A 24,655-nucleotide genomic window follows, 5' to 3' on the forward strand; every position below is an offset into this window, starting at 1 on the left:
ACTCTTGGGGGCATTAAACTCTGTTGGGTTCAAGCTTGCAGCCGAAGTGCCCTGCTGAAAGCAGTGAGTGATTTCTGTATATACAGCTCTTACATTTTAAGAAGCAAATTCTTGAGCGGAGGAGTGATCTGCTGAAGAAACTCTGACTGCAAGCTTGATATGGAACAAACTATAGCTGCTTCTTGATTTCTGAAATCTGTGGCTTGTTTGGAAAATATTTTGTGGAATGTAATGATGACTGCTGCTTGACCTTTTTGCAAATTATTTGTCAAAATTGCAAGATAGTCAGTGCCTATATATTAATTAAGAGGACTGGCGTAGTGAAATGATGTATTGCTACCTTCTTAAACATTGAAAGTATAGAGTAGGCAGAAGGCACCCATTTTATATGATTCACCTGTGGAATGTCTGTTTAGCATTTATCATCATCATGGTTACGAGCGAGCAAGCGCAGCGAGCGAAGCGAATCTTTTCAATATAACAGAAAAATCTCAGTATGAGCGGCCCGGCCCGGCCCGGCCTGCAACGCTTTTGAGAGGCTTATATCTCAGCAACCGCTGGACCGATTAGCCTGCGGTCTTTTTTGCTGGGTAGCCCCATCCCTTCTACCCCGTCATTGACTACTTTTGATGCACCTCAGTGACCGTCGTGGCACGTGCCACGTGAAAAGTCAAGGGTGTTCAAGCTGTTTTGCAAAAGTAGTGATTTTGAGAGGCTCATATCTCAGCAGCCGCTTGGGCGATTGACTTGCGGTAATTTTCGTAGGGTAGCAGCATCCCTTCTACCAAAAATAGGATACTCTCGATGCATGTGGGTCACCCCCAGTGCACGTGCAAAATACAACAATAAGAGGTGTCAAATTTGTTCCCATTTTAATAACTCGGTAATTACTGGGGCGATTTCGCTGAAACTTGGCATACAGGTAGGCACCCACCAGGCAATGCATTCCCATGTGTTGCGGTTAAGGTGCTACTGCACGTGCGCACGTGCAGGGGGCGCTTCCAGATCTCGAGAACGGCTGGACCGATTGCGCTCAAATTTGGTACACGGTTGGGGACCAGTTAGTAGGGTGCCGTGCAAAAGCCAGTTTGGACCCCGTTTGCACGTGCGCACGTGCAGAATGCCGCTTCCAGATCTCAGGAACGGCTGGGCTGATTGCGTTCAAATTTGGCACACGGCTATCGACCGGTTAGAAGGGTGCTTTGCGCAAGTCCGTTGGAAGTACCCTCTCGCCCTTCCGCACGTGCAGGGCTCACTATCTCGCTCGCTCGTTCTTCGCCCAAAAGGCGTTTTACTGGTAGGTAGGCACCTACTTTTTAAGATAGACGTAAGAGCTCAGAACGGTATAAGCATGACACATTTACATCAGCATGACATTTTTTAATCACCCACGTCATCCCAATATTAATGAAGTCATTAGCATTATCTACAGTGGTACTTGGTAGGCTTTTGTGGTTAAATGTGACTGAAAATACCTCTGTGTCTCAGAAGTTACAAGTTCATGCTGATGCCCCCTAATGGAACTTTGTGCCTACAGGTGCTCCATTATCTGAGTCCTGTTTTGTCTCTTCATAGGCTTGAAAGTCTGAGGTGAGGCTGAAAAACTTCAAGCAGCATGCTCTTCTGACTGTCACATGCCTTATTACTATTCGTCTTCTGGATTCTGAAGAAATACATTTTAATATCATTGTTAGTTGTTACGAGCCGGAGCGAGCGAGCGCAGCGAGCGAAGCGAGTCTTTTCATTATAACGGAAAAATCTCAGTATGAGCGGCCCGGCCTGTAACGCTTTTGAGAGGCTTATATCTCAGCAACCGCTAGACCGATTGGCCTGCGGTCTTTTTTGCTGGGTAGCCCCATCCCTTCTACCCCGTAATTGACTACTTTTGATACATCTCAGTGACCGTCGTGGCACGTGCCACGTGAAAAGTCGAGGGTGTTCAAGCTGTTTTGCAAAAGTAGTGATTTTGAGAGCCTCATATCTCAGCAGCCGCTTGGGCGATTGTCTTGCGGTAATTTTTGTAGGGTAGCTGCATCCCTTCTACCAAAGGTCGGATACTCTTGATCTATGTGAGTGACCCCCACTGCGCGTGCAAAATACAAAAAGAAGAGGTGCCAATTTTTTTCCCATTTCAGTAACTCGGTAATTACTGGGGCGAATTCGCTGAAACTTGGCATACAGGTAGGCACCCCCCAGGCAATGCATTCCCATGTGTTACTGTTAGGGTGCTACTGCACGTGCGCACGTGCAGGGGGCGTTTCCAGATCTCGAGAACGGCTGGGCCGATTGCGCTAAAATTTGGTACACGGTTGGGGACCGGTTAGTAGGGTGCCGTGCAAAAGTCATTTTGGACCCCGTTTGCACGTGCGCACGTGCAGAATGCCGCTTCCAGATCTCAGGAATGGCTGGGCCGATTGCGTTCAAATTTGGCACACCGCTAGCGACCGGTTAGAAGGGTGCTTTGCACAAGCCCGTTGGAAGTACCCTTTCGCACTTCCGCACGTGCAGGGCTCACTATCTCGCTCGCTCGTTCTTCGCCCAAAAGGCGTTTTACTGGTTGTTGAGTTGCAGTGGTGTGGCCAGTAGGTAAGTGGCATATAAGGGGCACATGCCCTCTCCATTGGGTTCAGTGATGGAGGAGTGGGCACATAACAATCCAATAGGCCAGTTGATATTGTGAGGGCATTGATCTGCTTTGGGGTTCATGCTTTCCTCCAAAGGCCCTGTTCCAGATCTTGAGGCCCAGCAAGGAGTCTTGAGGACCCAATGCAGGTTGTTGAGAGTCCTTTGCAAGCTTCTGATGAGACACACTTGTTCTTTCCCACACAGGCCTATGAGAGCCACACACTGGCCCATGTTGACCTTCAAGGACCACTTCCAATGAAGTCTGAAAATCTGCCTAGATCTATGAGTGCTTCTAAGCTGGCCTCCAAAAACCCTTATCCACCTCTAATTACATCACTCTGGCCTTTGATGGTCCAGCCAGGTTCCTCAGGCCCCACATGGACCAGTGAGGGTCAACATTCTGCATCTGAGTGGCTGGTATTCCTCCAAGGGAGGGTGCCAAGCAGCATGTGATGACCACAAGAGAGCTTCTGAGGGATTTATACTCAGGTACCTGAGTATTTTATATTTTGGTCTCTAGCTGGGGTCCACATAATTGATCTCTGAGGGCCCTTGCTCTTTTTATATGGCTGTATTGTTAATTATTATAGTTATGGGATCTCTGCTTTTCACTTCTGCTCCTTATATAATGTTGATGTTTTCCAGCCATGATCTTTTTAAAGATGATAATTTATCAAATAATCAAATTTTTACGTGACACATATCAGAACGAATAATGCATATGCATGATATTTTCATTATTTTAGCAGACAAACTGCTTGTTGGACTTACTCTTACCTTTGTTGTTTTTGGTTTAGGTTGTGATTTAGTTTCGGCGATTGTGGGCGGTTTTTTCTCTGAGTTAATCTGATATTGTCTGATAAATTAGAGGGAACAAAATATGTATTTTGAGCGTCCTCCTGGTAGAGCCTCCTGAGGTCAGAACCTTGGCCAAGCTAGTTCGACGCTCGCTTTCTTTTTCTGGTTGAGACGACGCGCGTAATCGTTAGCTTATACATAAATTCAATGTACGCATGAACTTTCAGAATGTGTCGATAACAGTCCACGTTACGTCGTTGACAAATGCCCACCTTCCAATCTCCGCTCATCCGTAACACAAATTCTGACCTTTTGAACTATGCTCGTAGAAAACTGATGAAGGCAAAGGACATGCTCCCATTTCACAAAATCCGTTCTGTTTCCTAGGTGTCATGCTGATTGGGTCAAAATGTTCGCGATCCGCCACTGCGCTTCCACACAGACGGCATAAATGCCGAAAGGCTGAAATTATTGGACGTCGACTCCTATGAAATCATTGATCATTCGTTATGTTAGAACGCTCATATTATTGTAATATTATTGTAATTGTCTTTTTGAGCTATTTCTGTATTTCAATTCTGTTCCAGGCTGCTGTTAAAACTTGGTTCGTCTTCAGCTACAATATGCCCTCAAAGCTGCGAAAGGTGGCGGTTCTTGGTTTTCGTTCGGTCGGTAAGTATTTTAACCCGCGACCTGCTGGAGGGTATTTGAACACCACCCCCCCCCCCCCCGAGGTTTTTCGAATGTCTAAAAACGGCGTATTTTTCGGTCCTTTATGTTGTTTTGGGCATAACGCTGTGTTTAACCATCGTATTTGGCACACCTTATCATGATTTTTTTTTTCTGCATATGTGAAACTTTCAGACCAAGGTCTCTCATGGTCAGGTCAGGTCAAGTGACCTCACCTCATAAAAAAGTTTAATTGCCTGTCATAGCTACAACGAGTGATGGATCGCTTTGAAACATTCAGCGGTTGGTAAGAGCAACAGTAGGTAATGTACAAAATGTATATCTCGGAAATTTGATATTCGTGGCCTAAGGTCAAGTCAATTTTGCGATCTGTCCATTGTAAGTCAATGGGATGAAATTGAAAGGCGCCTCTTTTGGAAGAAAGTCATTCTAAACACTTTTTATAGTCAATGTGACACAATGAACGAGAAAATGGCACCCGTGTACCCTGGTCAATGGTCTTCTCACTGAGGTAATGTCGGGTCACAAAAGGTATGCAACAGTTTTTCGCTAATAACTTTTGATAGGGGCATGCTAGAGCGATGGCAAAAAGCTATTATAGTGTTGAGCTCGACGATACGGATCGACTGATATGCAACACAAGCTTTTCCGATCAGGTCATGACATTTACCTGAGGTCAAATTTTCAAGTTTATCTTTCAAGGTCAAAGCATCGTTCATTCGACACGTCTTGACGAGAACACGATGCCGGTAAAAATAAGATCCTGCAAGGTTTGAGTCAAAATTTATTGCAGGAAAATCGTCTCCGCAAAAATCGCCTATTTTGGCAGTTTTTTACCCCCTGCAAGCAAAATCGTTGATCTTAGGATAATCGGAGAGAATACTCAGAAAGAGCGTCAATAGAGCTATCAAGTGCGCCTTTCCACGGTGCTGTAGCTCTATAAGTTTCCGCGTTATGCTACGCTTTGTTGATAATTGTTGAGATTTGGTCTGAAAATCGGCGAAATTCGGCCTTTGATGACCTCTGGTGACCTGACCTTTGACGTGACTAAAACGTGACTAAAGTGATATCGTCATTATTTTTTAACAGATCTTGACTATACTTAGACAACTTATCGACTAACGACGACCAACGAATATTTCACATCATGATCAAGCGGAACCATTCGTTTTGGTGAAAGGAACTATTATATGCGATCACATGATGTGTTTGCTTTTCAGGTAAATCGTCTCTGTCTATTCAGTTTGTAGACAACCAGTTCGTCGACTCCTATGATCCAACTATTGAAAACAGTAAGTGTCACCACTCATCAGTCGTCAGTTATATCTTTTTCTTCTCGATGCGAACACAATAGCAGCAATTTATTTTACACAGTGGTGAATTGTTTTATTAATCTTTGGTCATAAATTTAGGATCTTGTTGAAAACGCCTGCTGAGGTTTCAGCCAAGGCGATTAGTCCAATAAATTATAATCATAGTGCCTAAGAAAATTGATTTTTCTTGTGAGGGAACTCAGTCGGCTTCATAATAAAAGACCTTACATGGTTTATGGTAGGACAATCATCTTCCTGGACTGGTGGATTTATTCATAACTTTTTACCTATGGTCCTTACCCTCTAGGGGAGACCTGGGAGGTATGGGCCGGTTTTGTAAAAAGGCAATTTTCTTCCAGTTGGCAGTGGCTAGACCCGGTTTTTCACTCTGTGCACGTGAAATTGCCTTTCGCCTGCAAAGTGTGCCTGCTGTTAGGCATCTCGGATCAACTATTTTGTCTCGAGATAACTTTCAATAAATAATGTGCCTTTTCGATCCACCAAAATACACCGGGAGGTATGGGCCATGGCCCGGGAGGTATGGGCCGGTGCCATGTTTCATATTCTTTTCTCGACAATGAGAACAATACTCGTAGCTGGTATCTACTTTGATCTCTCTTAGAGCCCAGGAACCGCATAATCGGCCAACAGCTTACTTCATGGAGGTCACTTGGGCACATATTTGTTTTGGTAAACTCAATCATGCACCATGAAATAAAATAAATAATGTTTTTCTGTTCGAATGAAATTTGAAGTTAAATTTTTAACCCTGCACGACAAAAATAAAACTTATTGAAGATGACACTCAATGAAAGTATCTTTTTATTGATTTAGGATCAACGGGGGTGGGTGGCCCGAACCTCCCGGTTAGGATGCCAGCATTTGCGTAGCGTCTCAGTTCATAATCTTGCAAGAAAGCTTCAAATTGTCTATCCAGTCTTAATTTGCATGCTTTAAACTTTATGGTAGCATTGGTCTGACATAATAAAACGAGTCTGGTTCAAATTTATCATCAATTTTCTGTATGTACATTGTACAGTATTTTACTCGAAGAGGGCAAAGACGCTTTATCACCGCTCATTGCCAAAGAAGACTGAGGAAGATTTTGAAAATCACGTGGGTTGTATAACGGAATGGCTGCTACTTTACGCGGTCAAGTGTGTAAAAATACGCAACACTTCTTCAAAACTGCGATGGCCCATACCTCCAGGGGGCCCATACCTCCCGGGTCTTTCCTACTTATTAGTGCTGCTTACTCAAATTTTATTTTACTAGTAAAACGCCTTTTGGGGCGACAAACGAGCGAGCGAGAGGGTGAGCCTTTCTCATGCGGAATTGCGAGGGGGTACTTCTAACTGACTTGTGCACGGCACCATACTTCCCGGTCTCTAGCGATGTGCCAAATTTGAGCTCAATCGACCCAGCCATACTGATGGCTGGGTCGATGTCGGAGTGGAAAGTATATTCCTTGCAAGCCATCAGTATGCCATACTGATGGCATACTGATATATTTCGAGATATGGAAGCGCCCCCTGCACTTGCGCACGATAACACATGGGAATGCATTTCCTGGTGGGTGCCTGCCTGTATGCCAAGTTTCAGTGAAATCGCCCCAGTAATTACCGAATTATCGAAATGGGAACAAATTTGACACCTCTTCTTTTGGCATTTTGTACGTGCAATGGGGGTCACTCACGAGCATCAAGAGTATCGTTTGTTTCTTAGAAGGGATGATTACCGCATGCCAATTGCCCAAGCGGCTACCGAGATAGAGGCCTCTCAAAAGTATGAGAGTATGAGTATGAGTAAAGTATGAGATGTATCAAAAGTAGTCAATTATGGGATAGAAGGGATCGGGCTACCCAGCAAAACATGCCGCAGGCCAATCGGTCCAGCGGCTGCTGAGCTATAAGCCTCTCAAAAGCGTTACGGGCCGGGCCGGGCCGGGCCGCTCATGCTGATATTTTTCGATAAAAAGTTAATTGTTTTCAAAACGGGCTTCGCTGAGGAAAACTAAATATTATAACAAAATAGTTCGGCTTTATTTATCAGCCTTGTTCACTGGCAACATCTGATATTTTTCGGTTATATTGAAAAGACTTCGTTCGCTCGCTCGCTCGTAATCACGTATTTGTGAGACATGATGTCGCTGCGTTGAACGTTAGATAACAATTACAAACTGAGGCCTGTTTCACTAAAAACTTGCGATTACAAGTGTTTGAACTTTACAATTCATAAGTATTTTTGCAAACTATGTAAAATCGGATTTCACTAAACTTCATCACCAGCGGCACCTCCGATAAAAAGAGTTGGTAAATAAACTTGTAAACTGTAAAATTGTTTTTAATCAAGAACTATAACATGTTACAGATATTGCTTCTTTTTATCAAACTATGTCTAGTATTCATGTCAGAAATTGCAGGAATAAATTAAAAATAATGATGCTGTTTCTGAATGGTATAAACTAGGGTTACCCGCGTGCTCCGCAACGCAAAGGGGGGATTTTTTGACCCGTGGGTATTGGGTTGGTCTGTGTCGATTTGGTTGGTAGATATCCATTTCGTTCGATTGCTTTTTGACGGCCAAGCATTTTGTAAGAAAACAAAAAGATACATCGCATCGAGGTGCCCGTGTCGTATTATCATGCGTTCTACTTTAGAATGATTCGAAAACTGGCGTGAAGTCTTTTGAGGGCCATCGATGAATTTCGCTAAAAATGACAATGTAATGGTTTGGAACATTTACATTTTTAAGGATACTGTTGCTAATCATGCAAAAATGAAGAGTGAATATTGGACAGAATTGAATGCTCTATCCAATGGGACCATATTCAATTGCCAAAGGTATCAGGTTATGCAGCAAACCCCGTGTGATTAATAAAGTGGCACAAAATTGACAAACACCATTTTCTCCTGTGATTTGCACCACCTTGATTTGGATCAATCAGCTTTTCACAATTTTTATATGAGAGGCGGTACCTTTCTCTTGCAAAAAGGCGTTGATTCAACTCACTCCGTTTAACGGTCACCTAAAAATAAAATTAATTCCAAAATCCCTCAAAAACCGCAATTTTTCAAATAAAAGTGCCCTCTCCGGTGCACGTGGCGCGTGCTATCCTCTGCATTGCACACCATTCAATAGCCCGTTCAATTCTGTACCTACACGATGCTGTTTTCCTCGTGCCGGTCGGATCCCTGGTCACCAAGATATTGCACGGGGACTGGACCCGTGTCGGCCAAAATTAGCCGTTTTCGCCCGATTTCGCACGCCGATTTATACATGTAAAGTCTATGACGCGAATTTGCACTTTTTGAGCACGCGCCTCGCGCTCCCTATCAATCCGATCGAGCTGAGACCCCTCAAAGGCACGTCGCGCATCCTTGATCTATAAGTTGTGCAAATTTCAGCGCGGTAGGTGCAACGGTCTGGCCTGTAGTCCACGCAAAGCAGCACCAAGTCGGGACCTCGGTAACGGACAGACGCACCCTCCTCAAATAGTAATATAGATGATAGTTCACCATATCTTATTATTGAAAGAAAATAACACGCAAAATATTTGACAGCAGAAGACTGTTGAATGCAATTATGGCGCGCGAATGACAAAACATGACGATATTTATTTATTGCTCGCAGCTGGTTCGTAGGGATTGTGCTAAGTAAAAAAGAGCATATAATGACTCAGCATATCATATTTGTTTTAAATAATTGATTGCTTTGCATCATTGCGCGAAAAGTAATAAAATTCCAAACGTAAGGGCCACTGGAATTACGGGTTTGTAAGTACAACGTTTTCTTTCAAGTTTTTGGTCTTCGTGAAACAGAAAGTTTGCGATTTCGATGTTTCTTACAAACTTTTTTCTTGTAAAAAGTTGGTAAATTTTAAACTCAAAATTCATGTCCGAAGGTTTCGTGAAATCCAAATTTCAAATGTTGGTAATTATTTCTTTTAAACTCAAGTTTTTTCTTTGTAATTACACACTTTATTTGTTAGTGAAACAGGCCTCAGCTTGCAAAAAGATCGCGAAATTATTTATATTGCTTGCGAGGAATATACTTTGCAACTGTTAATTCCTACCTTCTTTCCACTCCGACATTCACAAGATACTCTAGCTTGGGACACTGAATGTTCATAATTACCGATTAGCTTCACCGTCCGGTTAAGCTTATTCTTTGTTCGTGATTCGGTGTTTCTTTTTACGGAGCGAGCGAAGCGAGCGTAGTCTTTCCTTAAGATTAACGGAAATTTCTGAGTATGAGCGGCCGGCCGGCCGGCCGGCCGTGGTCACGATTTTGCGAGGCTTATATCTCAGCAACCACTTGACCGATTTACATGCGGTAATTTTTGTAGGGTAGCCTCATTTCTTCTACCAAGTATTGGACTATTCCTGATGCATGTGGGTGACCCCTTATGCACGTGCCACGTGCAAAACGAAGAGGTGTCAGTTTTGTAATTGTTGCAATATCTCGGTAACTACTGGGCCGATTGTGCTGAAAGTTGGCAGTTGAAAGCAAAGTTGAAAGCAAAGTTGAAAGCAGTTAGTAGGGTGCCGTGCACAAGTCAGTTGGGACCCATTTTGCACGTGCGCACGTGCAGGGTGCCGCTTCCAGATCTCGAGAACGGCTGGGCCGATTGTGCTCAAATTTGGCACATCGCTAGAGACCGGTTAGAAGGGTGCCGTGCACAAGTCAGTTGGAGGTACCCCCTCGCAATTTCGCACGTGCAAGGCCCACCCTCTCGCTCGCTCCGTTAGTCGCCCCAAAAGGCGTTATACTGGTATTACGGAGCGAGCGAAGCGAGCGTAGTCTTTCCTTAGATTAACGGAAATTTCTGAGTATGAGCGGCCGGCCGGCCGGCCAGCCGGCCGGCCGGCCGTGGTCACGCTTTTGCGAGGCTTATATCTCAGCAACCACTTGACCGATTTACACGCGGTAATTTTTGTAGGGTAGCTTCATTCCTTCTACCAAGTATTGGACTATTCCTGATGCATGTGGGTGACTCCTTATGCACGTGCCACGTGCAAAAAGAAGAGGTGTCCGTTTTGTAATTGTTGCAATATCTCGGTAACTACTTGGCCGATTGCGCTGAAAGTTGGCATGTAGGTAGGCACCCACTTGGCACTGCATATCCACGTGCCAGAGTTGGGGTGCTGCTGCGCGTGCGCACGTGCAGGGGTCGTTTCCAGATCTCGAGAACGGCTCGACCGATTGCGCTCAAATTTGGTACACAGTTAGGGACCGGTTAGTAGGGTGCCGTGCACAAGTCAGTTGGGACCCATTTTGCACGTGCGCACGTGCAGGGTGCCGCTTCCAGATCTCGAGAACGACTGGGCTAATTGTGCCCAAATTTGGCACGTCGCTAGAGACCGGTTAGTAGGGTGCCGTGCACAAGTCAGTTGGAGGCACCTCCTCGCAATTTCGCACGTGCAAGGCCCACCCTCTCGCTCGCTCCGTTAGTCGCCCCAAAAGGCGTTATACTGGTCTTAGCTTAGGCAGACCTCACTTATTTCGTTCATTTCTTTCTCCACAGCGTTCTCAAAGGTGGTGAAGGTGCGAGGTCAGGACTACGAAATTAAGATTGTGGACACGGCTGGTCAGGACGAGTATTCCATCATGCCGAGTCAGTACACGATGGACGTTCACGGCTACGTGCTGGTCTACAGCATCAACTCTCAGAAAAGCTTCGAAGTAGTCCGCTCGATCCACGATCGGCTGCTCGACCTCACCGGCGAAGTCAAGTGAGTCGCCTGATCTAATCAGGTCTTGCTATTGGAATTCAGGTACACAAGGCAGTCACCTAAAGCATAGGCCATTTGAAGCATAGATAGTGTTTAATGCACAAAGCAATAGCAGTAGGCGCCGCAGCTCTAGCCAGTGCTCGACGGGGCTGTTGGTACCATCATCAGTCCGCTGATTGTGCGGGAGAACACGTCACCATACGATAAGGATTGGTCACTGTCGGTCGCGTACTCAGACATAGATATCGTGCACGGCAATCCTGTCCGACAGGGGAGGTGGGCAGGAGCTGTGGGTGGTAGGTGGTGGCTGGTAGGCGATGGGTGGTAGGTGGTGGGTAGTGGGTTGTGGGTTGTGGGTTGTGGGTAGTGGGCGTTGGGCAGGAGCTGTGGGTGGTGGACGGTAGCTAAGCTACAGATGCCTACAGACCATGACGTGCAAACAAATTTGATACGAATTATCGTCTAACTTGGAAGCTTTATCGTATTTGTTTAAAATGCATCACTGCTATCTATCATGCTATGGTGCTATCTATTTAATGCACACAAGCTATCTAAGAGTGTTGTCACATTTAGCTTTCCTCGCTGCTGTTAACCACCCCACGTGTTGATTTACCTCCCCAAAAAGCATTTAATGAGAATATCTTGGCCGGGGTATCTGGTGATTCATATCAAAACAAGATAGTGACATCAGTGGCATTATTTATTTTTCCCTCGCTGGTTCGTCTCGGAGGATATATGGTTACTGTTTGGCCGTATAGCGGGCAAAAGTAAAAATTATTGTCCGATGTGACGTTACTGTAGCCCGAGGGTGGCGACCGAAACATTCTTTATTGTCCGAGGCGTAGCTGAGAGCAACTCGTTGACGTTGAGGTCTTCGCCCAGGGGCTACAATGGGTCACATAGGAAAATGTGTTTTTTTTTCTGCCCTACCCCTACCACTTTATCATATGGCCAGGCTCCCACTCGCTAATAAATGTCGCTAAATATGTCGCCCGGATCAAAGGAAAATTGAAAAAGGTTAGAGCACGCGCGGATTACTATTGCCCGTTGTCATGGTGTCATAGATAAAAATATGCAATCCCTCAGAGGGAAATCAAATGTGAAAAATGCGGCCAACAGTCATAATTATCTCTCACCCAGTTAGTATACGAGCCATGTAATAATGAGGGATTTTGCACAGCTAATTACAAACGTTTTTCTTATCATAAACGTTAACAACTATATATTTGATAAAAAAAAACCTCTTCGCAGCCTCCCTATGGTTGTTGTTGGAAACAAAACGGACCTTCATCGTGAGCGTGAGATCACGTACGAGGAAGGCAAACGACTGGCCGATCAGTGGGGTGCCCTCTTTCTCGAGACGTCAGCAAAGCGAAATGAGGTGAGTTAAGTTCGTATATCACTGTAGATGTCAAATTTACCTTCATGGCGTTTTAAGCTCCCTTTACGCGGTCATGTAATGGACTATAAATACCAACTCTCGACGAGTTACAACTGCTTACCAATGAGTAACAACCATTTGATGTACCCAATGTCTTGTTTTACCAATTCGATATTCGGTATCTGAATTAAGGTTATTGTCGATGTGGTTTGGCAATCAGTTAACTTTAACCATTTTGCTTTCATATGAAAAGCTCCATTTCTAATTATTATAATGGAAAGAGTAATTAACAAGTAGGCGAATAAATAAAATATTCACGGGCCAAATGTGATGCATACCTATATGAAATATCCATGGTGAGTGATGCCACTTGACACGAGTTCGTTTTGGGCTGTGTGTGCCGACAACAGTCGGTGGCGGATGTCTTCAGCCAGCTCGTTGTTGAAATGGAGCGGGCCGACGGCAACGCCCCCAAGGACTCCAACTGTGTCATCCAGTGAGGCAAGCTCTCCTCGGCGGCAAGTAGTGATTTTGGCGTCCCGTGGGAGGACGCTGGCCCGGCCGTGTCAGATTCAGTGAAGTCGATATCGCGGCGCGGGTCGGGCGTTGGCGTGGGAGGGTATGTATGTGTGTGTGCGGGTGGTTGTTGGTATGTATGCATTATGTGCGTATATGTGTGTGTGTTTGAGAGTATGAGCGTTCGTATTTGTTTGTACGCGCCCGCCCAAGGACGCGAGCTGTCGTGGAGCAAGTAACAAGGCGGAGCTCGTTATATCGTTGACATATTCAATCGAGCCGAGATGTTCCGCTGCACATGTCGGTGCGTAGATGGGAAGTGGGGTTCATGCATTTTTATGATACTAATTCAATAGACTTTTCCTTGTCTTTGAATTATTCGTCGTGGGTTCAACACACTGGAGCACCACTAATTGTGTGGTGGAGGCGGCTGATGTTATTTTAACTCCAGTGCTTTGCATACTGTGACTGACGAATGGATATCGCACGACTCTTACTAGTGATGAACGTCGTGCCGCAGTCTTGTGCTAGACATTGTCGGCTTTGTGCTTGGTCAATGTTCCGGATAAGACTCTTATAGTTTTTTTTTTGTGGAAACATTGAGATGAATAAATAAATATATGGTGTGCCACCTTTCCTTGAATTTTACGGTCGCATTGAGGGAAATTCGCTTTTTTCAAGGGTCATTTAACCATTGAAGAATATGTAAAATGAGTTCGAAATATGTCACATGTGTATACTGTGTACAGCGCAGAGAGTACCTCACAGGAACGACTCCCGTGTTTTGTCCACTTTTCTCCCCTCTTCCCCCCTCCAATTCAAGCTCTGGTTTGAAACAGAAGGGACTCCCGGTGCTTCTCCGGAGTTTGTTGTAATGCATCTCTACCTGATGACCATCGCATATACATATTGTCATACTTGTAGGCTGTAGCACATAGCAATGTCTTCCTTCAGCAACTGCGTAAGTTATCCAGTCTCTGTCAGCCTATCGTCCCTTTCTTGGTCATAAAATAAGTGGTGTACCTACGTTTGATCATTCGTCGATCATGGCCAGTGCGAAACAGAACTCATAAACGAAGCAAACAAGGTTCAACATGGCGACACATTTAGAATTTAGATCACAGTGGGCACTCAGTTCTTCGATACCAATTTCCAAGAGATAGCAATGCTATTGTCCCGAACGACGATTGCTGAGCTGTGGTGGACTCTGGGCGGTTTTGTTGGACGGCGTGTAGTTGCTCTGAGCGGTCGGTGTCTGCTGATCGCAGCTCGCCAGCACCAGAGCAGCTCAGCAACCAGTACCAGCAGGCTCAGCAGGTGTCCGCCAGCCAGTAGCGCCAGCGCCGACACCACGCTGGGCAGACCGAGACCCTGCAAAACGCACAGTGACCTCAGTAATAAATAGGTACACGTCTGCCCTACAGACAGGCGGCCCGACAGTCTTGACTAAATCAGGGGCGGATCCAGGAATTTTCGGGAGGGGGGGCGGCAAGTCAAAATAGGGGCGACCTGGCAATTCGGGGGCGCTTCATACGAAGGGGCGCCAAACCGTCGTCAAACCCGCGCCGTGCTGGGGGACGTTGTCATGCTCCCCCTCAGTTTTTTTTTCTGCAAATATCTGAAAAACAGTTGTGCGCAGCGCCGCCGTTTTTAGCACACCTTATCATGCATCTTTTCTGCACATGTTGTAAAAATGTCAGGCCCGGGTCATGCAACGGCAGGTCACCAGGTCATGCCAAGTGACATAACCCCAAAAAGTTAAAATGCTCACCATTGCTATACCGACTGAACGGTCGCTTTGAAACTGTCAGCGATTGATGAAAGCATCAATATTCATGAAATGTATCTCTCGGAATTTTGATATTTGTGAGCTAAGGTCAGGTCAGTTTTACGACATCTCCAATCTCCATTAGGTATATACCTAAGTTTATGGGAGACAACTGAACGGCATCTCTTTTGGACGAGCGCCATTCTAGACAATCGCAAGCATTAGGATACATGTAAAATTAACACACTGAATAAGAAAATTGCACCTGTGACCGACCATTCATTATGTCCCACAGGTCATCCCAGGTCATGAAAGGTCCACAACAGTTTTTTGAAAATAACTTTTGATAGATACATGCTAGAACGATAAAAACACCTCAGTTGTGCTCAGCTTGACGATACGGATCGACTGATATGCAACATGACATTTCCCGGTGATGTCATGACCTTGACCTGAGGTCAAATTCTCAAAATTACCTTTCAAGATCATCCAGCATCCTATAGTGCATTCGACGCGTCTCGACGACAGAAACGCAATGCTGGCAAACGTAATGCCGAGACTCTCTTGAGTCAAAAGCTATTGCAGGAGAACATTGTTCGTAAAACTGCTATTTTTAGAGTTTTGCCCTCTGGAGGCTAATCCGTTGACCAGAGGTCAATTTTGAGGGCAGTTTACAGAAACACCTTTGAAAGGGCTATTAAATGCGCTTTACCGCGGCACTATAGCTCTATTGGTTTCCGAGCTAGGTTTGTGCCGGTGTTTCGAAAAATGTTGAAATAGGCAACATTTTACCTTTGATGACCTTTGGTGACCTGACCTTATTTGACCTAACCTAGAAAACCGCTTACCGCGTGTCGCTACGCGACCTAGGAGCCGAGTTAGACGAGGGGGCGTGACCTCCCCCCCCCCCCCAGGACAACGCGGAATTCGGAAAACTCAGACCACCAGCACGGCGCGGGTTAAAAGTCGTAGCTGGGCGCCGCTACGTTAGCAAAAAAATATTAGCAAAAGGTGGCCTCCATTTGCTGGTGCATCCTTCTTCTCCCGGTGATTTCCCTCTTTTTTTCTGGAGGCGTCTCACTTATGCTGGTTTGCCTCACTTCTCCTGGGGGCGCCCAGCCTCTGCTTGGATCGCCCAATCCCTCATGGGGAGGCCCACTTTGCTTGAGTCGCCTCATTTCTTGAGAACTACCAATTTGCTGTAGGCGACCCACTTATCTGGGACGCCCATCTTCTGCTAGAAGCGCCCTTCTTCTTCCTGATGCGTCACACTTCTACTTGGAGTGCACCTGTTCTGTTAGGGCGCCCCTTTGCTGCTGGGGAGTCCCTTTTTCTACTGTGAATGGGGCGACCCTCTCTTGTTGGGCGACCCCTAATTATGCTGGAGGCGCCCCATTTCTGTCCAACGTTTGCCTGTTCTGCAGGGGGCACTTCTCTTTTGCTGGAGACACCTCTTCTGGGGGCGCCCTTCCACTGCGGGGGACGTCTCTTTTCTGCCAGCGACACCCTTTTTCTTCTTATGGGGCTCCTCTTTTTTTGCTGGGGCGCCCCTCTTTTGTTCGGAGTGGGGCACCCCCTCCTTTTTCTGGGGCACCGCTCCTCTGCTGGGGCTGCCCTTCCGCTGTCAGGAGCGCCCCCTTGCGCAGAATATGCTCCTTTTCTTCTTGTAATGAGGCGCCCCTCTTCTACTGGGGGCACCCAACAACTGCTACCTGCTGGGGCGCGCATCTGCTGCCGGGGCAACTCTCTTCTGCCGGATAATGTCAATGGGGCGCCCCTATCCTGCTCGGCGAGCCAAACCTCTGCCGGAGACTCCCTATTTCTGATCAACTTTTGCTGTGGCGCCTCTCTTCTGCTGGGGCGCCTCTCTTCTGCTGGGGCGCCCCTCTGCTACTGGGGGCGCCCATCTCCTGCTGGAGATCATTCTCTCCTGCTGGGCCCCTTCCGCTGCCGGGGGCGCCCCTCTTCTGCCAGTGGCACCCATTTTCTTCTTATGGGGCTCCTTTTTTGCTGGGGCGCCCATCTGCTGTCAGGGCGCCCCACTTCTTCTCGGAATGGGGCGCCTCTCTCCGTTCGCTGGGGTGTCGCTCCTCTTCAGGGGTGCTTTCTCCTGCTGGGGGGGGGGGGGCCCTTCCGCTGCCAGGGGCGCCCCTCTTGAACAGGAGGTATCTTTTTACTCTTGTAATAAGACGCGTGGGGCTCCTTTTTTTTGCTGGGGCGCCCATCTGCTGTCAGGGCGCCCCTCTTCTTCTCGGAATAGGGGCGCCTCTCTCCGTTTGCTGGGGCGTCGCTCCTCTTCAGGGGTGCTTTCTCCTGCTGGGGGTGCCCTTCCGCTGCCAGGGGCGCCCCTCTTGAACAGAAGGTATCTTTTTACTCTTGTAATAAGACGCCCCTCTTCTGCTGGGGGCGCCCATCTGCTGCTTGGGCGACTCTCATCTGCTTGGAATGGGCAATTGGGCGTCGCTCTTCTGCTTGGTGAGCCCAACTTCTGCTGGAGGCGCCCTATTTCTCCTCAACCTTTGCTGTGTCGCGCGCTCTTCTGCTCGGGTCGCCCTCTCTGCCGCGGGCTATGGGCGCCTTTTCGGATGGAGGGGGGGGGGCGGCCGCCCCCGCCGCCCCCCGCTGGATCCGCGCCTGGACTAAATAGACTAGCAGACATACGGACACATTCAGAGGACTAACAAACAGGTTCTACGGCCCACAGTTTGGCAGAGTATTTAACAGACTTACGGACACATTCAGCAGTCTGACAGTCGCACAGAACGGACTATCACACGCACAGCGGTCAGCGGACTTACAAAGTGACTTGCAGCGGCCCAACAGCCTGACAGAGTGAACTAACAGACGGTACCGCGTCCCGATAGTTGGGACAATTCAGTCTCGCAATTCCATTGACACTTTTTTGTTAACAGCAATAATCTGACCATCTTAGCCATCGCGCGAGTCTAAACTTTCATTTGTATTACACGAGACTGAAGTTCATTTCTGACCTTCATCTCCCGGTCATCACACGATTCCCTCTTGGATAGCTCTCGGTCGGCAGTGTGTTTCAGCAGGCCGCTTTCTATGAGGCGAAACAGGCTGCGGGGCAAGAGGTGAAACTGTCCTCAGCTGTGGCATGAGACCTTGGAATCTAACGAGTGAGGACTTATGAGTGAATACTTTTTATCTAAATCATCAAAGTTGACTATGGTACCTATGGATTTACCGGCCCTTACCGCTTATTTCGAGACTCGACTCGCGACTGATGACTGAAGTTGTGTCGGGAAAATTGCAGAAGGCGTGGTCGGCTAGCAATCGGGAAAAGTAAAGTATGATCTACTTTACCTATAGGTACTTACTGGTAATCGAAGAATTGCTTATATGGCGAATGCTTCTGAACTCCAAAGGCGACATTGTGTTTGTAATATTCGTCGTCGAGTTTGACAATATCGCACGTAGCTTCCACTGAAAATTGAAAAGGGAAAATGTTTTCATATTTTTCGCTTCTTTTTGTAGCTGTTACCTAATTCACAATCAAAATGTTACAGACACGCCTACATAGCGGTCTGAGTCCGTCCAGTTGTGCGACCATGGTACGACCAAATAACCGTGAACAGAATTCGTACTAAGTGGACAGCTTTGCTAATAAAATTCATCTGAGAACTCGGCTTGCGACTCCGAAACGTACCGCTTCCTGTCCAGGCGAAGTATGCCATCTTCTCCGCTCTGGCGTGATCCCAGCCTTCCTTGTGATCGTGTAACGGCCAGACGTGTCTCTTGAACACTTGGCGATGCGTCGCTGATCTCGAGTACTGGAACAAAAATGAAAAATATTCAGGTCGCTGGTATTCTTTCTAAAAAAAAGATGCATAGGTAAATGTAGTATAAATCTTTTACGGTCTCCATCCGTTTCTTTGGGCGACCGGCTGATCCCACCACACACTCCATAACTGCCACCCGGCGAGACCAAGGTCCTGTTTCACCGGTGACAGCAGCACGCTGCTCTTACACGTGTCAAATTGGGTTTCCATGGAGACGTCAACAAGCCTATTCCTCCAACCAAGATACCTATAATAAACAGGTAGATCCGATGTTTTGAGTAAAGCCCTGGTGACGTCACTGATATTTCTTATATGGAGAATTTCACCCGTAAGGAAAATATTTTACATACAAAAATTTGTATGCTATTAGGAAAAAATACAATCTTTCAATTCCACCATGAAAATTATATAATTTAATTAATAAACTCGAAATCCTTTGAGTGTTTGTCCCAACCCCCTGTTATACCTTTGGTCACGTGACTACCATGATACACTTTGCATTTTACAAGGTTATGACTTAAACGGAAGTAATAAATGCTGCAAATGTATTATTTATGATGTTTTAGGCAGCAATCGTGTGAATATATCCTGAAATTATCAATAATCTGCTGAAAAGAAGTCACGTGATGTTACCAGATTGTGCTCGGACAGCATCTTCTTGAATTTCGATTTTGAGTACTTTGTACCTTCATTGAGGCCTAATAACGGACGTTTTTAGTTATAAAATGAAGCACTGAATCTAATGAGGGCAAAATTTATTCAGTTTTGCACTTTCAGGCCGGGCTATCCTGGCATGAACTTCGGCAAGTTTGTGTGTAAAGCCTATGGTGAAGGGAAAACTTCACGCCCGGCTGACGTCACAGACCTCGGCTACCAAATCGTGTCCGGTGGGGGCTGCCTCCAACACTACATGTCCATAAAGTTAGCGTCGTATTCGTATTCGGATTCAAATTCGAGTAATGATTTCGCTCAAAATTGGCATACAGATAGCCCATGGCACGCTGAGTTCGAAAATGGTGACCTTTTTTTCCTAGGTCAAACCGTTTGACCTTGAGAGGTCAAAATACTGCGTACCCTGTAGAATCTTTGTTTATGGTCCGATTTGAAAAATTCGACCACCAGTATGTTGGTCTCATCCAGAAGCAGTAGCACATTCAAAAAAATCCGAGGTCAAGGTCATAGGTCAAGGTCAAGGTCACTTTAAAAATCGCCGTACCCTATAAAATCTTCATTTTTGGAGCTATCGGAAAATTGCGGCCACCACTGTGTTTGTCTCATCGAGAAGCAGTAGCACATTCAAAGAAATCCGAGGTCAAGGTCATAGGTCAAGGTCAAGGTCACTTTAAACGTTAATTTTAGTCCCCGTACCCTGTAGAATCTTTGTTTATGGTCCGATTTAAAAATTTCGGCCACCACTGTGTTCGTCTCAACGAGAAGCAGTAGCACATTTGAAAAAATCCGAGGTCAAGGTCATAGGCCAAGGTCAAGGTCACTTTAAACGTTACTTTTAGTCCCCGTACCCTGTAGAATCTTTGTTTATGGTCCGATTTGAAAATTTCGGGCACCACTGTGTTCGTCTCATCGAGAAGCAGTAGCACATTTGAAAAAATTAGAGGTCAAGGTCATAGGTCAAGGTCAAGGTCACTTTAAACGTTAATTTTAGTCCCCGTACCCTGTAGAATCTTTGTTTATGGTCCGATTTAAAAATTTCGACAACCACTGTGTTCGTCTCATCGAGAAGCAGTAGCACAACTGAAAAAATCCGAGGTCAAGGTCATAGGTCAAGGTCAAGGTCACTTTAAACGTTAATTTTAGTCCCCGTACCCTGTAGAATCTTTGTTTATCGTCCGATCTGAAAATTTCGGCCACCACTGTGTTCGTCACATCGAGAAGCAGTAGCACATTTGAAAAAATCCGAGGTCAAGGTCATAGGTCAAGGTCAAGGTCACTTTAAACGTTAATTTTAGTCCCCGTACCCTGTAGAATCTTTGTTTATGGTCCGATTTGAAAATTTCGGCCACCACTGTGTTCGTCTCATCGAGAAGCAGTAGCACATTTGAAAAAATCCGAGATCAAGGTCATAGGTCAAGGTCAAGGTCACTTTAAACGTTAATTTTAGACCCCGTACCCTGTAGAATCTTTGTTTATCGTCCGATCTGAAAATTTCGGCCACCACTGTGTTTGTCTCATCGAGAAGCAGTAGCACATTCGAAAAAATCCGAGGTGAAGGTCATAGGTCAAGGTCAAGGTCACTTTAAACGTTAATTTTAGTCCCCGTACCCTGTAGAATCTTTGTTTATGGTCCGATTTGAAAATTTCGGCCACCACTGTGTTCGTCTCATCGAGAAGCAGTAGCACATTTGAAAAAATCCGAGGTCAAGGTCATAGGTCAAGGTCAAGGTCACTTTAAACGTTAATTTTAGTCCCCGTACCCTGTAGAATCTTTGTTTATGGTCCGATTTAAAAATTTCGGCCACCACTGTGTTCGTCTCATCGAGAAGCAGTAGCACATTTGAAAAAATCCAAGGTCAAGGTCATAGGTCAAGGTCAAGGTCACTTTAAACGTTAATTTTAGTCCCCGTACCCTGTAGAATCTTTGTTTATCGTCCGATCTGAAAATTTCGGCCACCACTGTGTTCGTCTCATCGAGAAGCAGTAGCACATTTGAAAAAATCCGAGGTCAAGGTCATAGGTCAAGGTCAAGGTCACTTTAAACGTTAATTTTAGTCCCCGTACCCTGTAGAATCTTTGTTTATGGTCCGATTTAAAAATTTCGGCCACCACTGTGTTCGTCTCATCGAGAAGCAGTAGCACATTTGAAAAAATCCGAGGTCAAGGTCATAGGTCAAGGTCAAGGTCACTTTAAACGTTAATTTTAGTCCCCGTACCCTGTAGAATCTTTGTTTATCGTCCGATCTGAAAATTTCGGCCACCACTGTGTTTGTCTCATCGAGAAGCAGTAGCACATTTGAAAAAATCCGAGGTCAAGGTCATAGGTCAAGGTCAAGGTCACTTTAAACGTTAATTTTAGTCCCCGTACCCTGTAGAATCTTTGTTTATGGTCCGATTTAAAAATTTCGGCCACCACTGTGTTCGTCTCATCGAGAAGCAGTAGCACATTCGAAAAAATCCGAGGTCAAGGTCATAGGTCAAGGTCAAGGACACTTTAAACATTAATTTTAGTCCCCGTACCCTGTAGAATCTTTGTTTATCGTCCGATCTGAAAATTTCGGCCACCACTGTGTTCGTCTCAACGAGAAGCAGTAGCACATTTGAAAAAATCCGAGGTCAAGGTCATAGGTCAAGGTCAAGGTCACTTTAAACGTTAATTTTAGTCCCCGTACCCTGTAGAATCTTTGTTTATGGTCCGATTTGAAAATTTCGGCCACCACTGTGTTAATCTCATCGAGAAGCAGTAGCACATTTGAAAAAATCCGAGGTCAAGGTCATAGGTCAAGGTCAAGGTCACTTTAAACGTTAATTTTAGTCCCCGTACCCTGTAGAATCTTTGTTTATCGTCCGATCTGAAAATTTCGGCCACCACTGTGTTCGTCTCATCGAGAAGCAGTAGCACATTGGAAAAAATCTGAGGTCAAGGTCATAGGTCAAGGTCAAGGTCACTTTAAACGTTAATTTTAGTCCCCGTACCCTGTAGAATCTTTGTTTATGGTCCGATTTGAAAATTTCGGCCACCACTGTGTTCGTCTCATCGAGAAGCAGTAGCACATTTGAAAAAATCCAAGGTCAAGGTCATAGGTCAAGGTCAAGGTCACTTTAAACGTTAATTTTAGTCCCCGTACCCTGTAGAATCTTTGTTTATCGTCCGATCTGAAAATTTCGGCCACCACTGTGTTTGTCTCATCGAGAAGCAGTAGCACATTTGAAAAAATCCGAGGTCAAGGTCATAGGTCAAGGTCAAGGTCACTTTAAACGTTAATTTTAGTCCCCGTACCCTGTAGAATCTTTGTTTATGGTCCGATTTAAAAATTTCGGCCACCACTGTGTTCGTCTCATCGAGAAGCAGTAGCGCATTCGAAAAAATCCGAGGTCAAGGTCATAGGTCAAGGTCAAGGTCACTTTAAACGTTAATTTTAGTCCCCGTACCCTGTAGAATCTTTGTTTATCGTCCGATCTGAAAATTTCGGCCACCACTGTGTTCGTCTCAACGAGAAGCAGTAGCACATTTGAAAAAATCCGAGGTCAAGGTCATAGGTCAAGGTCAAGGTCACTTTAAACGTTAATTTTAGTCCCCGTACCCTGTAGAATCTTTGTTTATGGTCCGATTTGAAAATTTCGGCCACCACTGTGTTCGTCTCATCGAGAAGCAGTAGCACATTTGAAAAAATCCGAGGTCAAGGTCATAGGTCAAGGTCAAGGTCACTTTAAACGTTAATTTTAGTCCCCGTACCCTGTAGAATCTTTGTTTATCGTCCGATCTGAAAATTTCGGCCACCACTGTGTTCGTCTCATCGAGAAGCAGTAGCACATTTGAAAAAATCCGAGGTCAAGGTCATAGGTCAAGGTCAAGGTCACTTTAAACGTTAATTTTAGTCCCCGTACCCTGTAGAATCTTTGTTTATGGTCCGATTTAAAAATTTCGGCCACCACTGTGTTCGTCTCATCGAGAAGCAGTAGCACATTTGAAAAAATCCGAGGTCAAGGTCATAGGTCAAGGTCAAGGTCACTTTAAACGTTAATTTTAGTCCCCGTACCCTGTAGAATCTTTGTTTATGGTCCGATTTGAAAATTTCGGCCACCACTGTGTTCGTCTCATCGAGAAGCAGTAGCACATTCGAAAAAATCCGAGGTCAAGGTCATAGGTCAAGGTCAAGGTCACTTTAAACGTTAAAATTCGGATTCAAATTCGAGTAATGATTTTGCTCAAAATTGGCATACAGATAGCCCATGGCACGCTGAGTTCAAAATTGGTCACCTTTTTTTCCTAGGTCAAACAGTTTGACCTTGAGAGGTCAAAATACTGCGTACCCTGTAGAGTGTTTATGGTCCGATTTGAAAAATTCGACCACTAGTGTGTTTGTCTCATCGAGAAGCAGTAGCACATTTAAAAAAATCCGAGGTCAAGGTCATAGGTCAAGGTCAAGGTCACTTTAAAAATCGCCGTACCCTATAAAATCTTCATTTTTGGAGCTATCGGAAAATTTCGGCCACCACTGTGTTCGTCTCATCGAGAAGCAGTAGCACATTTGAAAAAATCCGAGGACAAGGTCATAGGTCAAGGTCAAGGTCACTTTAAACGTTAATTTTAGTCCCCGTACCCTATAAAATCTTTATTTTTGGAGCTATCGGAAAATTTCGGCCATCACTGTGTTCGTCTCATCGAGAAGCAGTAGCACATTCGAAAAAATCCGAGGTCAAGGTCATAGATCAAGGTCAAGGTCACTTTAAACGTTAATTTTAGTCCCCGTACCCTGTAGAATCTTTGTTTATGGTCCGATTTGAAAATTTCGGCCACCACTGTGTTCGTCTCATCGAGAAGCAGTAGCACATTCGAAAAAATCCGAGGTCAAGGTCATAGGTCAAGGTCAAGGTCACTTTAAACGTTAATTTTAGTCCCCGTACCCTGTAGAATCTTTGTTTATCGTCCGATCTGAAAATTTCGGCCACCACTGTGTTTGTCTCATCGAGAAGCAGTAGCACATTTGAAAAAATCCGAGGTCAAGGTCATAGGTCAAGGTCAAGGTCACTTTAAACGTTAATTTTAGTCCCCGTACCCTGTAGAATCTTTGTTTATGGTCCGATTTAAAAATTTCGGCCACCACTGTGTTCGTCTCATCGAGAAGCAGTAGCACATTCGAAAAAATCCGAGGTCAAGGTCATAGGTCAAGGTCAAGGTCACTTTAAACGTTAATTTTAGTCCCCGTACCCTGTAGAATCTTTGTTTATGGTCCGATTTAAAAATTTCGGCCACCACTGTGTTCGTCTCAACGAGAAGCAGTAGCACATTCGAAAAAATCCGAGGTCAAGGTCATAGGCCAAGGTCAAGGTCACTTTAAACGTTACTTTTA

At 45.4% G+C, this 24,655-nt stretch overlaps 2 protein-coding genes across 8 annotated transcripts in view; one reads left to right on the forward strand and one right to left on the reverse strand.

Annotated features, from left to right (window-relative positions):
- The window catches only part of LOC122386848 (GTP-binding protein Rheb homolog), a 40,627-nt gene extending 26,943 nt beyond the window's left edge, over positions 1–13,684 (forward strand). For 5 of the 6 annotated variants that reach the window (XM_043376520.1, XM_043376519.1, XM_043376516.1 and 2 more), the window contains exons 2-6: positions 4,011–4,095; positions 5,334–5,405; positions 10,954–11,161; positions 12,413–12,542; positions 12,953–13,684. In XM_043376520.1, coding sequence (XP_043232455.1) covers positions 4,047–4,095; positions 5,334–5,405; positions 10,954–11,161; positions 12,413–12,542; positions 12,953–13,042 — 549 coding nt within the window. In that variant the 5' untranslated portion in view covers positions 4,011–4,046 and the 3' untranslated portion in view covers positions 13,043–13,684. Of the gene's footprint in view, positions 1–1,537; positions 1,591–4,010; positions 4,096–5,333; positions 5,406–10,953; positions 11,162–12,412; positions 12,543–12,952 lie in introns of all 6 variants that reach the window. The other variant, XM_043376517.1, reaches the window with a different exon arrangement.
- A 389-nt stretch (positions 13,685–14,073) lies between these two features.
- LOC122386850 lies at positions 14,074–18,772 on the reverse strand. Of its 2 annotated transcripts, XM_043376521.1 has the most exons (4): positions 18,497–18,767; positions 18,168–18,273; positions 17,817–17,907; positions 14,074–14,429 (listed from the first exon to the last, which is right to left on the reverse strand). In XM_043376521.1, the coding sequence occupies exons 1-4, from the start codon at positions 18,522–18,524 to the stop codon at positions 14,190–14,192; spliced, it is 465 nt and encodes a 154-aa protein (XP_043232456.1). In that variant the 5' UTR covers positions 18,525–18,767; the 3' UTR covers positions 14,074–14,189. The 2 variants fall into 2 exon arrangements, 1 of the variants encoding a protein (XP_043232456.1); XR_006257440.1 differs by lacking the exon at positions 17,817–17,907 and having other exon boundaries at positions 18,497–18,772.
- Between the last annotated feature and the right edge of the window lie 5,883 nt (positions 18,773–24,655).

This window comes from Amphibalanus amphitrite, unplaced genomic scaffold (genome assembly GCF_019059575.1).
Source record: "Amphibalanus amphitrite isolate SeventyFive unplaced genomic scaffold, NRLGWU_Aamphi_draft 000264F_arrow, whole genome shotgun sequence".
Taxonomy (NCBI): Eukaryota; Metazoa; Arthropoda; class Thecostraca; order Balanomorpha; family Balanidae; genus Amphibalanus; species Amphibalanus amphitrite.